Source organism: Orycteropus afer, unplaced genomic scaffold, assembly GCF_000298275.1.
Source record: "Orycteropus afer afer isolate SDZICR_OR568_19922 unplaced genomic scaffold, OryAfe1.0 scaffold00343, whole genome shotgun sequence".
NCBI classification, from domain to species: Eukaryota; Metazoa; Chordata; class Mammalia; order Tubulidentata; family Orycteropodidae; genus Orycteropus; species Orycteropus afer.
Genome location: NW_006921930.1, coordinates 2216031 through 2232250, shown reverse-complemented (window position 1 = coordinate 2232250; position 16220 = coordinate 2216031). Strand labels below are relative to the sequence as shown.

At 38.3% G+C, this 16220-nt stretch overlaps 1 protein-coding gene across 1 annotated transcript in view; it reads left to right on the top strand.

Annotated features, from left to right (window-relative positions):
* Positions 1-16220, top strand: part of ATP2B1 (ATPase plasma membrane Ca2+ transporting 1) — an 87223-nt gene that overhangs the window by 2562 nt on the left and 68441 nt on the right. The window contains exon 2 of the mRNA XM_042782494.1: positions 8752-8949. Within this exon, the coding sequence (XP_042638428.1) occupies positions 8752-8949 (198 nt within the window). The remainder of the gene's footprint in view (positions 1-8751; positions 8950-16220) is intronic.

The window sequence follows — 16220 nt, the reverse complement described above, 5'->3', positions numbered from 1 at the left end:
GAGGAGTGGCTGGTGGGTTTGAACCACCAGCCGTCTGGTTAGCAGGCAAGTGTCTTAGCCACTATGCTACCAGAGCTCCCAAAAGAGATGGCCCATCTACCTGGCGGGGAGCGCCGGTGGGTTTGAACCGCCAGCCTTGGGTGTGGCAGCTGACTGCCTGAGGCCCTGAGGCCATCCCCGGGGGCCTGTTATGAGTATTTTCCCATGTTTTTAAAAATGCCTGTGTGGCGCTCTGCAGATTTTGTTGTGTATGTACTGTAATACAGTCACCCCACAGTTAGACATCTAGGTCGTTTCCAGTCTGCAATGAACATAACCTGTTTAAATTTTCAGATTATTTTCTAAGCAGTTTCCCCCACCCCCAGAATGAGATTAGTGGGTCAGATTGTTAAAGCCAAAGGTGATGAAATAGTCCCACAATGCTTTCTTAGAAATATCTTAATTTGTACACCACAAGTAGTGTATGAGAAAACTATTTTCAACAAATCTTTGTTAGCATTATAAGTTACTATCTTTTTTAATTTTCTCATTTTATAGTGAGAAATTTGATTTCTTTGAATACCTGTGGGTTTATTTTTTTTTAATTTATGAACTGTAAGCATCAAGGATTGTGTGTGTGTGTGTTTAGTTACTGTCTGGCCAATGGTTCCATTCTCTTTTCTAAGAAGAAAAATTGTATTTGTTTCTTTTCTTTGTCTACTTTCCCATTGAAATCTTAGTGTTTTTTGTTTTGTTTTTTTTGCCTTCTGAGTTTGATATGCCCAGATTTTTATATTACATATTAGTCTCTTGCATTTTTTTGTTTTTCCCTCTTTTATTTTTAGAGAAAGTTCTTGCTCATCTTCCTAGTGATTTGAATTTAACTTTTGTTAAAATAATATAGTGAACATTTTGTCACTAATCAACTAGGCAAATGATAATAAATAAAACATGATGAGGAATAAGTAGTAAATAGTTTGTATGCTCAAGAAAATGATCTAGACAGCAAGTACTCTTTTGTTAGAATAACACATGTATACTTGGGAAAGTAAGAATTAAAATGGTTTTTCAGGTACATGAATTTTGATTAGGTAAAACTGAAACTGTTTACCTTTTCCTTCAGTTCATCTTATCTGATAATACTTTCATTTATTAATTCATTCATGTGTTGACACATACATCTTTCATAAAACCTCAGATAGTGATTGTAACTTATCTTACATAACCCTTAAGAAGGAAGAATGTTGGCAATTATAAGATGCTATCAATTTTAAATCACATTGCAATTTCAGAGATGTAAATAAAAAGTAAAAAATACATGCATCTTAGATTTACTCGAATATAGTATATCTGCTTTGTACTTTTCTAGGTTACAGACATTCATTCGCCCATGATTTACACAAAAATCCCTGCCTTATTTTCACATAGAGTAGACAGACAATTCACAAGAAAATGAAATGAAATACGTAGTATGTGTGTGATCCACGCTTAAAAGAAAAAATGAGTGGAGAAGGAAAATCAGATTTGTTGGGTCTTCAAGTATCAGATTACTGTAACATCTGGAGAATAACCCAAGACATTTCTTAGAACATTAACAAAAATAAAATAATGATAGGTAACATTTATAATCATACTTCTTGTGCAGGGGTGTTTGTTAGCACTTTCTATTTTAAAATTGAGGAACCCATGGCACAAAGTGGTTACCCAAAGTCTCTTTGCTCTTAAATGCTGCCAGAGCTGAGATTCAAACCTTGCCATTCTCGCTCCAGAGAATTCAGAGTGATTCAAATTTACTTTGAATCACTAGTATATACTGCCAGCTGTAAATTCAGCTCATACAGCTTGTAAAACACTGAGAAAGAATTACCTGCATTCTCATCTCTGTAAATATATTTGATAGCAGAAACTACATGGTGAAAAAAAATTTGATTTAAGGTTCTGTTTATCTGCCTGGTTTTAAAAAAATGTGCCATATTAAGGAAATTGTGCCTTTCCCTCAGTTGACCCACCAATTTATCACTTATTTTCTATCAGAGTAGTCCTTTAATGCCTTTTGAAAAATAATATATGTATATTAATCAATAGGAGGTGTTTCAAACCAAATACAGTTCTCATGGTAAAAACTTTCCATTGATTTTGATTAGCGATAGTCATTCTTAAAGGAATTGGAACTGTAAGGTTAATTGGAATTGAGATTTATAATTTCATGTTTAACTTCATCTGTTAGAAAAAGTACCTATCTCATAATCTCCTCAAAATCTAAGAAGTCTCCTTTGTACCAAAATAACCTGCTTATAATACCCTAACTGCACAAAATTACCTTTATTATTTTTCCTTCTATACCTGTGTTGTTTTCCTGCATTGATCATTTATTATTTGTGACCCTTTTATTTTTCCTCTAGCTATGGTATCTTTTCTATTGTAATGTGTTCTTATGTTGTCTGTATTATATTTTATATTGAACGATTAAGTAGAATTTCTAGTAAGAGTTCTGAAATGTAAGCCTCTCTTAGCGTGATAATATGTTTATCATTAGTAGTACTGCATAGGAGCTCTGGTAGCATAGTGCCTAAGGCACTTGACTGCTAACCAGAAGGCTGGCGGTTCAAACCCACCAGCCATTCCTCGGAAGGAAGGTCGGGCAATCTGCTTCCATAGTGATACTGCCTCGAAAACCCAAGGAGGGGTCAGATCAGACTCGACAGCACATAACAACAACAACAACAGTACTGCATTAATCAAGGGATGAAAATGAATTTATAAAAATTAAAGGCAGGTGCTAAGTGGTATCTTGTAAGAGGTATGACTTCATAAGCTTATAAAGGGTAGGGAAGCAAATGAGACGCCAAGATTTTTAAGTAGTGGTTGCTAAAATTAGGTAAAGAGAAAAAAGCAGAGGAAATAAAAGAGAGTGGGTAGAGAGAAACAAGAGGTATGTGGTAGGCAGCAGGGTGGAGCCAACAGCAGTTGTCCGTGACTGCCTAAAATTTCTTTAAGTTTTTATATGGCAATTTATATTTGCAGTCAATAGAAGTAAGCTTACTAGTAATGATGTGTTTTCACTATACCTTCATGGTATAATACAATAAAACAACACTCAAATTTGGAAATATATTTAACTTTTTAAAAATATCGAAACTCTTACCTAAGATGTAAATCATTATTGACTTGTAGGCAAGTATGAGAACACTCTAATGCCCTGATGTATTTGCTTGATTATCCAGATTGGCACAAGTTGTTTAGTTGTTTATTCAGGCAACCACTGAATATTTGCATGACCATTATGTGCCAGGCCTGGATATTTTAATACTTGGCATAGAGTTGCCAGTGAGGGTTTTATATTGATTATTCTGTATAACCTTATCCTAGAAATTTATTGCTGCCATAGTTGAAAATTACAAATTTAATTTAATACCTGCTTTGTTACTATTTTTATTACTTGTGAATTTTTTGAAATAGTTGTAATACTGAGTGCTTCTGTAGCATATATATATATATATACTATTTTTAGAAGTCTTATTTGATAGATCCTGAAGTAGCATGGCTTTAGTTAGAGTTTTTTTTTTTTTTTTTTTAAGTTCAGTTTTCTGAATACAATAGATTTATTTCTTTCTTAAAACACTCCCCTCTGGCTTTCATAACATTATACTCTGAGGGTTTTCTTTCTTCCTCTCTGGCCAGTCTCATCAGTTTCCTGTTCTCTTCTTTAGATGTTGGCAGTCCACAGCTGAGACTTCATCACTGTCTACTTCATCTGTATAGTCTGCATGGTTGATAGCATCCTGTGCCTTCAGTTACCATCCACGTGCTGATGATTCCTAAGTCTGTATTTCCAGTCCAGATTTTTCTTCCCACTTTCAAAAAACTGATTTCTTTTAGACATTTGCATTGTGTCAACTTCTCCAAACTTGCCCCACTGAAAGCATACTTCTTCTGTTCCCCTTTCCAATAAAACTGCCTTTCTAGCTGTTCCTTCTCAGTTGCTTTTGACTTCCTTCTTCTACCTGACCATCAAATGCTGGTGTGCACTGAGGTTCTAGCTTCAGCTTTATTCTCTTCTTGTGTTCTCTTCTCTAGTTGTCCAGAAGTTCTCGTTTAGGTGCATCAGAACCATGTATATGTATATAGTCTGTTCTCTCTCACACTTAGAAATTTGGATAGCCAATGGCCTAGTAGTAGGTAACCCTAATTGTTTATTTGATGGGCATTCATGTTTAAATCTAATAACAAACCATTAACTCTTGCCTCTACCTTTCTTCCCACTCTGCAGATTGCAGCGTCTCCTGTGTTGGTGGTAATGACTCTTCCATCCATCTACTCAGGTGCTTAGTGAAAAAAATCTAGAAAAAATTCTTCATTCCGCTTTTTCCTTCTTATATATATCTGGTCCTTCAGCAAATTCTGACTCTTCCTTCCAAAATATCTGGCAGATCCAGTCACTACTCTGTTTCCATTTCTAAAACCTAGGTTCAAGCCACTATCATATCATACTTGGATGTGATACTACAGTAGCCTCCCAACTAGTCTTTTTCCTCTACTACTGCAGCTGTCCAGAGCCATCACACAGCAACTCAAATGCAGATTAGGTGTCACAACCCTGATTTAAAACCTAGTGGACACTCCTTAGAAGGAAGGTTGGACAATCTATTCCGTAGTGATACTGCCTTGGAAACCCAAGGAAGGGTCGCTATGAGTGGGGTCTGACTCGACGGCACATAACAACAGTGCTTTCCACTGCACTAGAATAAATGCCAAAACCCTCCTGCACTGCCCATGATCTCACTTCTGGCTGATTTTTCCATTTCAACCTATTCCTGCTCTGGTAGCATAGTGCCTGAGGCACCTGACTGCTAATCAGAAGACTAGCGGTTCATACCCACCAGCCAGTCCTTGGAAGACTGGGCAATCTGTTTCCGTAGTGATACTGCCTCAGAAATCCAAGGAGGGGTCGCTGTGAGTTGAATCTAACTCCACAGCAGTGAGTTTGGTGGTTTGGTTTTCGTACTAGAGTCTAGCCACAGTGGCTAGGCTGTATTTCTTAACCCTTGAATCATCTAACCTTATATTGTTCTCACAGACTCACTTGCTTTTATGCTCATGGGAATGCTCGATTGTAAGGTTTTGTCATGGCTAGCTCCTCATCTGTCATACCTTAAGTCAAATGTATCTCCTCAGAAAGGATAACACAGTCCATGAGAACTCTTCACCTTTCTTCTTCTTCGTAGTCTCTTTGCTCTTCTCCTTACATTATAAGCTGTTGAATAGAGGACTTGTTGTGTTGACACTGACTCCTCAGTATGTAGAACAATCCCTGAAAGTAGTGGATATTCAGTAAATATCTGTTGGCCAGCAGATTGTTAGTATAAAGCTCTTGACTTCAGTATAGCTACTACACACTGATTATTTTATATATTAACAGAAATTAAATGTTCCCAAAGTAGTAGAGTTCATACCTATATTGTTTAATCAGTTCATAACTTTTCTTTCCCCTTAGTTTGATAATAGTTTGCCTGTGATTTATAATTTACCAAGTGTGCACACTTACTTTTCCTTTTGGTCCTTCAGAGTTTGGATTAGACCAACTATATAGTAGTGACCTCTTACCCCAAAAAAAGTTGAAGAGACTTGTACAGAATTTCAGTATGTGAACTGGAATCTAGATTTTCTGATATCTAAAGTAGTCAAGTTCTTGGTATAGTGGTTCTCGGTGTGTGCTTATGTTGTGATGGTTAAGCACACTGCCGTCAAGTCAGACCCAACTCATAGAGACCCCTCCTTGGGTTTCTGAGGCAGTATCACTCTGGAAGTAGATTGCCCAACCTTTCTTTCGAGGAGTGGCTGGTGGGTTTGAACTGCCAGCCTTCTGGTTAGCAGTCAGATGCCTTAGGCACTATGCCACCAGAGCTCCCATTGTGGTTAGTGGTTTAGAATTATAAGAACTTTTATGAGCAGTTGCTTTCTTTTACTTCCCAAAATCTGCTTCCAGATACATTTTTAAGCTATCTTTAGCTCTTTGACTTTTCAACATTACCATAAAATACTGGTCCTTGCTATAACAAATGTAAGTTGAGATTTGATCAGTTCTGTGTGCAGTTGTAGTGGTGATATATAAAACTAACCTATTGCCACTGAATCAATTCCAATTCATAGTGACCTTGTGGATAGAGTAGAATGCCCCATAGCGTTTTCTGGCCTATAATCTTTATGGAAGCAGACTGACACATCTTTCTCCCATGGAATGACTAATTGTTATGTACAGGTATAATTTGTTTTATTGTGCTTTGCTTTATTGCTGCACAGATAACAGGCATTTTTCACAAATTGAAATTTTATGATAACCTGGTGTTGAGCAAGTCTGTTGACGCCCTTATTCCAACACCATGTGGTCACTTTATGTCTCTGTCAAATTTTGGTAATTCTCAAAATAATTCCGATCTTTTCATAATGCTATTGTACATTTAAATAGACTACAGAAGAGTGTAAACATAACTTTTATGTAACTGGGAAACAAAACAATACACTTTATTGTGGTAGTCTGGAATCAAACCTGCAATATCTTGAGTTATGCCTGTAATTTCTGGTAGTCTCTATTAAGTGTAAGTTAAACTGATGTCACCACTGTTTTCAAATTTCTTAGAAGGTTGTTAATGGGGACACACGATATTTATTATTGCACTTAAATGATAAAAGCATCTTGGACACAGAAGGCTTCTTGCAAGATGGTTCTTTGAAATTAAAAAATGTGTGTGCTTTAAATACTGGGAAATAGGCAATTGGATTTAGTATATACCAATTTCTATCTAGATTCTAGATTTCTTTGACTAGTAAAATTTCAACAACAAAAGTTTGATACTACATGGAGGGATAGCAGTCTTTCATTTTTGTTAGAATATTATTAAAGTGTAGGACAAAATAACCTATTCGCTATCTAATATCATCCTCTCATAAAAGAAAGGACCTTTAATCTGAAAAGCAGGAAGGTCATAACCTCATAACATCTCAAAGTGTAGTTCTTTCAAATGAATAAGTTTCATTTTAAAACCTCACTCACTATAGTGATTTTCCTCTGTTCCAGTTAGTCCAATTTGTTCCAATTTGGTCCATTGACCAGGGGAGGTGTTTGCAGCTAGGTATGATGGGGGGGGAGCATTGAGCTAGTTTAAAGTAACAGTGTGAGCATTCTAAATTATAATTTATGTATTTCAACTCTCATATTGTTTTTACCCCAATTACAGTTATTAAAATCCATCACTGCCATTCTTTCCAGTGACTTCTCAAAGCTGAGAGCTCTTTGGAGGTTTTCCATCGATTACTTTTGTCATCAGAATTCTAAAATGTTTTCTGAACCCCCTCCTCTGGACCCCATATGGTTGCTATTGAAACATTCTCATTAAACTTTTTGGTACCTTCAAGAGAGTAAATAATTACTTTAAGTGTACATATCCATTTCTCATTGTTTATTTTAACAATGTACTCTTTATATTCTCTTCTCTATTCTCTCTCAGCTTCAACATTTCGATTAATAGCTGAAACAAGAAAAGCTGGGAACCTTCCAGGAATTTATGTTTTCCTGTCTTTCCTCCTTTGAAGTTGTTTTAGCATAAGGTTTTGCCAAAATGCAAGTTGAAATTAGATTTAATATGATAAATTAAAAACTTTACATTTCTCCTATCTCTGCCCTGTCTTAAATAGATTAAGGAAAAATAACATTTGTCACCGTTACCTGTTTTTTATGTCCCCACACTAATATACACATATACATACCTTGCATTGGAATGTGTCTAGGTTTGATGGGTTCAACAGAGGGTTAAGGAAGTACTTGCTTGATAGGGTGAAGGAAAGGCAGTGTTCTTGTTCATCCAGCTTTTTCTCTCAGCCTCTTTTTTCATGTCTTTCCAGTTTCACACTCCAGACAGTAAATGTTAGATCTTACAGTGTACCTTTTCCCTTACAGCAAGAGTTGGTGTGGTTAATCAGTAGCTGCTATTTCTTCAATTAGAATGACATCCTAAAAGTAAAACCTGAGGGAAAGGCCATCCTTATTATACTATATTTTGTGACTTGCATATCTTTTTATCAATCAAATATAAAAGAGAACTTTTTATGGGGAAGCTTTTAGAGCTTGTGATAGATTATGTCTTATTGTTCTTCATTAAATAAGACTGTAAACCATAGACTTTTACTGATTAAAGTTATACACCCCCCCCCCAAAAAAAAACCCAAAACACTCACTGCCGTCAAGTTGAACCCGAATCATAGTGACCCCTCCTTTGGTTTCCGAGGCAGTATCTCTCGAGAAGTGGATTGCCTAATCTTCCTTCCTAGGAGTGCCTGGTGGGTTTGAATGGCTAGCCTTCTGGTTAGCAGTCACGTGCCTTAGGCAAATAAATTAAATCTGTATCTTTATATACTTTTCCATTTTTGTCCTAAAAACATCTTAAGGTAAGGGAAATGTTTAATTACAATATAAAAATATCAAACTGTTTATCAGTTTTAATCTCCAGCAGTCTACATGATGGTATTAAATAGTATGATCAAAAATAATCACTTAGGAAAATGAAAATTTTTAATCCACTCTTGGATTATCTCGTTGTTTTTCAGTGATTTAAATTCTGTACACTTAATCTAAAGCACAAAAGAAATAAATACTTTTGATAATGTTTTATGAATGAAGATCCAAAGTTTGATGAATGAATGTGTTGTGGATAAAATGAATATTTTTAGTTGTAAGTACTAAAACTGTTAACTGATTATTATTTTTTTTTTTTTAAGGTTTAAGTGGAAATCCTGCAGATATAGAAAGAAGAGAAGCAGTGTTTGGAAAGAATTTTATACCTCCTAAAAAGCCAAAAACTTTTCTTCAATTAGTATGGGAAGCATTACAAGATGTTACTTTAATTATATTAGAAATTGCAGCCATAGTATCACTGGGCCTTTCTTTTTATCAGCCTCCAGAAGGGAATAATGCACGTGAGTAAATAAAAATGATTTTCACATGTGATGTGGACTGCAGTTCATTTCTTTATTCAGTGTGTAATAATGATAGCTGGCTGACAGTTTTTGACTGTTTACTATGTCCCAGGGCATTATTCTGAAGAGCCATAGTAGTACAGTGGTTAATTGCTTGGCTGGTAACTACAAGTTCAGTGCTCTGAACCTCATGGGGTTGCTATGAGTTGAAATCAGTTTGAAAGCAACAGGTTTCATTTCGGATTTAGGTACTGTTCTAAGTGCTTTAAATATATTGCTTCAGATAATTTTCACAGTAACCTTATCAGGTAGATAGTGTAGGGAGGCACAGAGGAGAATAACCTGCTCCTAGTTCTGGTAGCATAGCGGCTAAGGCACTTGACTGCTAACCAGAAGGCTGGTGGTTCAAACCCACCAGCCACTCCTCGGAAGGAAGATGGGGCGATCTATTTCCTTAGTGACACTGCCTCGGCAACCCAAGGAGGGGTCCCGTGAGTCGGGTCTGACTCAGGGTGGTAACAACAACAACAACAATTGGCTCTGTAGGAGACAAGACCTTACGATCTGCTGATGTAAAGATTATAGCCTAGATAACTCTATGGGGCAGTTCTCTCTCACAACGGGTTGCTAGGGGTCAGAATTGTCTTGATAGCAGCTCACACCAACAACATACGCAAACTCTGCCTAGCACAGAGTTAAGCCATATTTATGATGTGGTCTGTGATCTGTAGAAAACTATTGTGAAAGAATTTCATTTCCTAATTTATTATTTCTTTTGCAAAATATCAATATTAAAGCAAAATTTGGTCTTTTCAAATTCTTAATCTTAAAATACTTGAATACTTTATCATTCTGGAAATGTTTATATTTTACTACAAAGTATTCTGACCAACCAAGAAAAATATTATGGAATGATAGATCTGCTTTAACTTGTATCTGAAAATGCTTTTTTTTTTTTCCTCCCACCTTTCTCTGCCCTTCATTTCTCTTTTAAATTTACTCTTAGCCTTTTTGCTTTAATTTAAAATAATTGCTTTTGCCAATACATTCTATAGCTGCTAGGAAATCTAGCTTAGGTTTGCTCACTGTTTTAGAGAAGCTAGTTATAGAGTGAACCAAAAGCATGTTATGTATCAGAGGAGTGAGAAGCCAAAATATTTTTGTTTATGATGCTTCCTTCTTATATGTTTTAAAGTCACGAGAAGTTTAGTAAATACTGGTTTGTTCTTGCTAGGTACCACTAGTGGATTTTTTACTAAGAGAGCTCCTATGTGACATAGTAGAACTGCCCCATGGGATTTTCTAAGCTCTAATTGTTACAGGAGGAGCACCAGGTCTTTTTCCCATGGAACTGCTGGGAGGCTTCAAACTTCCAGCGTTTTGGTTAGCAGCTAAGAACTTAACAGTAGTACCCCTCAAGCTCAGAGAGAAAAGTTGGTTTAGGTAATCATTTAAAGTGATTTCCTCAAAGGTATGTATAGGAACCCCATGAGAACTTTATTGGTTTTGAGAAGTAAGCCACTTCACCTGAGATCAGTATAGATTAGGGTTACTCAACAATAGTAGGACTATTGATATCTTGTGCAGAAAAATTGTTTGTCATAAAAGGATGTCCTCTCTGTAGTAGGGTGTTTGTTAACATCATTGACTTCTACCCATTGGATGCTAGTACTAACCACTCCCGTCCTCTCCAGTTGAAGCAACCAGAAATGTCTCCAGGCATTGCAGAGTATCTCTTAAGGGGATATAGTTGCACCTGGTTGAAAATCACTGATATAAAAAGAAGGTATTTAAGCGATACTCTTGTTAGCATTAAGTCAAATTCTTTTTAAAACTTTATTTTTATTATGTAAAAATGGCTGCATGGCAGCAGACATCATCTGACATCACAAGGGCAGAGGAGAGACAATCAAGATCGTTAGCCCAAGGATGATTACTGTGAGGTGGAGGTCAAACGTACCTTCTGTCTTCAACCTTTTACTAGTTCTTACATGAGCAATTCCTCCCATCTCACTCCACTTTTCTACTTGGCTTGTTAATTCATTGCAATGGCCTCACAAAGCTCAAAGATCATAATCATGTTTACGGGGTTTATTAGGGAAGTAACGGGTTACAATTCAGGATCAGAAACAACTCAGTTCTTCGGTCAGGACATCTTCTTGGCAGTACCTGTGGGCAGACTTTGTTCTCAACTCCTCAGCCTGGTATCTGCCCTGCTTGGACAATATTATAAAGCTCTTCAGCTCCACCAATAAATGCCCAAAATCACCCCACTCCACTAACAAGTCTCCTGCCCAGTGGCACTCAGCTTTCTTGCTCCTTGAGTTAGCATGTCCATTGTGGGTTGGCATGCCCACTGTACCCACTTCACTCCCTGGGCCAGGAAGCCCACCAGACCATCTGGCACAAGACTCCTGGTTCTGCTGTCACAGTTTCTTTGCTGCCGCTCTGTGCCCTCTCTACATCTTCCTCAACATTAGTTGGGTCTACGAGGTTCTCTGTCCAGGGATCCTGGATCCAAAGGATACACTTGGCTCCTGACTCTTCTTGATGATAATGAGGGCCCCCTCTCACTCTGGGATTGGCTCCCTTTAAATCTAGCAGGATAGCAAAACTGACCATTTCCCTCATTAGGTTTCAGTGCACTTTATTTGCATGGTTCCATGTCCACAAGAGTTCTGTGCTCCTTTTTGCCTTTTAAGCACTCTGTCTAATCCCTTTTGGTGGGCAACATGGACCTTATTTGCATGATCCCACCCAGTCAAAATGGTCTTGGCCATTTTGAATCAGACCACCATGTGGTCTGCTCTGCTGGGAATGACAGTTTAAAGAGGAATGGCGTGTGGCATTCATCATCACAAAGGATGTTTCAACATCTGTCCTGAAGTACAGTGCTATCAGTGATAGGATAATACCCATACACCTACAAGGAAGACCAGTTAATACGACCATTACTCAAATTTATGCACCAACTACCAAAGCCAAAGATGAGGAAATTGAAGATTTTTATCAGCTTCTGCAGTCTGAAATTGACCAAACATGCAGTCAGGATGTGTTAATTATCACTAGTGACTGGAATGCAAAAATTGGAAACGAAGAAGAATCACCGGTTTGGCCTTAGTGACAGAAATTATACCAGAAATTGCAACATAGAATTTTACAAGACCAACGACTTACTCATTGCAAACACCTTTTTTCAACAACTAAAACAGTGGCTATACATGTGGACTTCACCAGATGGAATACACAGGAATCAGATTGACTACATCTGTAGTAAAAGGTGGTGGAAAAGCTCAATATCTTCAGCCAAACCCAAGCCAGGAGCTAATTGTGGAACAGACCATCAACTGCTAATATGCAAGTTGAACTTAAAGACAGTTAAAACAAATCCGTGAGAGCCAAAATATGACCTTGAATTTATCCCTCCTGAGTTTAGAGACCATTTAAAGAATAGATTTGATGCAATGAACACCAATGATAGAAAACCAGAAGAATTCTGGGATGACATCAAGAACATCATCCATGAAGAAAGCAAGAGGTCACTAAAAAGACAAGAAAAGAAGAAAAGTCCAAAATGGATGCCAGAAGAGACTCTGAAACTTGCCCTTGAGCGGAGAGTAGCTAAAGCAAATGGAAGAAATGACAAGATAAAAGAGCTGAATAGAAGATTTCAAAGAGCAGCTCGACCAGACAAAGCCAGTTGCTATAATGAAATGTGCAAAGACTTGGAGTTAGAAAACCAAAGGAAAAGAACACCCTCGGCATTTCTCAAGCTGAAAGAACTGAGGGAAAAATTTAAGCCTTCAATTGCAATTTTGAAAGATTCTATGGGCAAAATACTGAATGATGCAGGAAACATCAAAAGAAGATGGAAGGAATACACAGAGTCATTGTACCCAAAAGAACTGATAGATTTTCATCATTTCAGGAGGTGCCATAAGATCAAGAACCAATGGTACTGAAGAAAGAAGTCAAAGCAGCACTAAAGGAATTGGCGAAGAACAAGGCCCCAGGAATTGACAGAATATCCATTGAGATGTTTTAACAAACAAATGCCCCACTGGAGGCACACACTCGGTTATGACAAGAGATTTGGAAAACAGCTACCGGGCCAACTGACTGGAAGGCATCCATATTTGTACCCATTCCAAAGGTGATCCCACAGAACGTGGAAATTATCGAACATTATTATTAATATCACCCGCAAGTAAGATCTTACTGAAGATAATTCAAAAATGGTTGCAGCAGTATGTTGACAGAACTTCTAGAGGTGCAAGCTGGATTCAGAAGAGGACATGGAACAAGAGATATCATAGCTGCTCTCAGATGGATCCTGGCTCAAAGCAAAGAATACCAGAAAGATGTTTACTTGTGTTGGCTGTGCAAAGGCATTTGATTGTGTAGATCATAACAAATTGTAGATGACACTGAGAAGAATGGGAATTCCAGAACACTTGATTGTGCTCATGAGGAACCTGTACGTTGACCAGGCGGCTCTTTGAACAGAACAAGCGACACTGCATGGTTTAAAATCAAGAAAGGAGTGTGTCACGGTTGTATCCTTTCCCCATACTTATTCAATCTGTATGGCGAGCAGATAATCCGAGAAGCTGGACTATATGAAGAAGAACGTGGCATCAAGATTGGAGGAAGAATCGTTAACAACCTACTGACAACACAACTTTGCTTTCTGAAAGTGAGGATGAATTTAGGCACTTACTGATGAAGATCAAAGAATACAGTCTGCAGTATGGATTACATCTCAGTATAAAGAAAACAAAAATCCTCACAACTGGACCTATAAGCAGCATCACGATAAGTGGAGAAAAGATTGAATTTGTCAAAGGCGTCACATTGCTTGGTTTTACAATCGATGCCAGTGGAGCAGCAGTCAGGACATCAGACGACGTATAGCACTAGGCAAGTTGGCTGCAAGGGACCTCTTTCAAGTCTTGAGGAGCCAAGGTTGTCTCCTTGAGGACTAAGGTGCGCCTGACACAAGCCATGATATTTTCAGTCGCTTCATATGCATGTGAGAGCCAGGCAATGAATAAGGAAGACCAAAGAAGAATTGATGCTTTTGAGTTGTGGTGCTGGCGAAGAATGCTGAAAGTACCATGGACTGCTAAAAGAACTAACAAATCTTTCCTGGAGGAAGTGCAGCTGGAATGCTCCTTGGAAGCATGAATGGCTAAACTTCATCTCACCCACTCTGGTCATGTTGTCAGAAGGGACCATTCCCTGGAGAAGGATGTCATGCTTGGTAAGGTGGAGGGTCGACGAAAGAGAGGAAGACCCTCAACGAGATGGATTGACACAGTGGCTACGGTGATGGGCTCAAGTATAGCAAGGATCATGGAGCTGGTGCAGGATCAGGCAGTGTTTCGTTCTGCTGTGCATAGGGTCAGTATGAGTCAGACACACCTCAACAACACATAACAACAGCAGCCCTGTCATTCTGGGGGAGTTATAAGACCCAGCATGACTAGTAGGGCCATATTAAGTAATTTACTGCACTTCAATGAAATATATACAACCTATTTTGCTATAGGAGCTCTGGTAGCATGGTGTCTAAGGCACTTGACTGCTAACCAGAAGGCTGGTGGTTCAAACCCAGCAGCCACTCCTCAGAAGGAAGGTTGAGCAGTCTACTTCCGTAGTGTTACTGCCTCAGAAACCCACGGGGGGGCCGCTATGAGTCGAATCCGACTCAGTGGAACGTAACAACAGCAACAATTTTGCTATAGGAGCTCTGGTGGCATAGTGCCTAAGGCATTGTAACTGATAACCAGAAGGCTAGTGGTTCAAACTCTCCATCCACTCCTCAGAAGGAAGACTGGGCAATCACTTCTATGCTAGAGAATTGGATTTTTTAAGTATTTCAAATGTAATCTGCTTAATAAAATAGTTATCTGATGGAGTAGGGGTTGTTTTATTTTATAATCAGCTGTGCCTTAAGTTCACCCTCTTAAATCTGAATTCTTAACTAATTTGAAGTTAAAGGTTTGAGTTTACCAGAGCTCTTTCCCACTTTTGCTCCTAACATCATCTCGTTCTGTTATATCTCAGGGGAATAGTGGTTTAAAAGGGTAGAATTATGAAAACCACTTTTTATAGCTTTTTGTCCTAACCTCAAAGGAAACAAGTAAGCTTCTTTTAAAAAAAAAAGAAAAAAAAGAGTAGTTAACATAGTAAATTAGATGTCATCATCAGCAGACTTGTTCTGAGTACTAGAGTAATATCACAGCTGGAACAAGGCCATAAAACTTTCAAAACACACACAGTACTATGCTTAAAGGAGACCAATATGGGACAGCTGAGTAACTGGGACTATCGTCTCATAGCTCTGAGATGACATACAGGAAGCATAATAAATGCAACATTATGCTCAGTGAATTTCAAGTGTGAGATTTGCTCATCCTTCAGTTCTTTAAAATGAAAGTTAACAGTACCAAAATAATGGTTTGCCAAGACTTTCAATTAAATGCAATTTTAGGAAAATATATTTTTAAAACTTCCCTAGTTTTTCCTTATGCTCATTTAGTATTATTGAAAGCTTGTAACTAATAAATTGGAATGGATGGCTTAAATAATTGGGGCATGGAGGTGGTGTCTTCTGACCTCCTGTAATTCCACAAGAGGAAGACAGAGTCACCATCAGCAGCCCAAGGCTTGTCCTTATGAGGCCAGACATGCCACCATCCTCCAACCCTCTTACCAACCATGACACCAACTGTCCCTCCCACGGCACCTGCCACCACCTCTCTTCTGAGTTTGATAGTTCACTGCACTGGCCACACAGAACTCACATATTAAGGGGTTTATTAGGGAAGTAACAGGCTACATTTCAGGATACAATTCTTCAGTCAGGACAGTCTCCTCTCTGCTGTGCCCTTAGACACGCTTCTCTGGCCCTTGGCCTCTAGGCCTGACCTCTGCTTCTGTGGGCCAGGAAAGCCTGTGCTTTGTTCCCGTGCCTCTTGGTTCTGCTGCCACCGTCTCTCAGCCAGATGTTCTCTCAGCAGTGTGTCTCAGCCGGCAGGCAGATTCCTTCTGCCTCTAGGAGAGCTTATTTTGAGCCTGGCAGAGTAGCAAAACCAACTGATCCAACATCAGAGATCTACACATCTGAAAGAGAGCAAACTCCCAGAAGATTACTTTGTGCAACAGAAATACCCAGGTGGATGACTTTAACAGTCAGCAGTTTAAATTGCGTGGTCCTACCCAGTAATCTGATTGGAGTTACAAAGACTGTGGCTACAAAGCCTTAT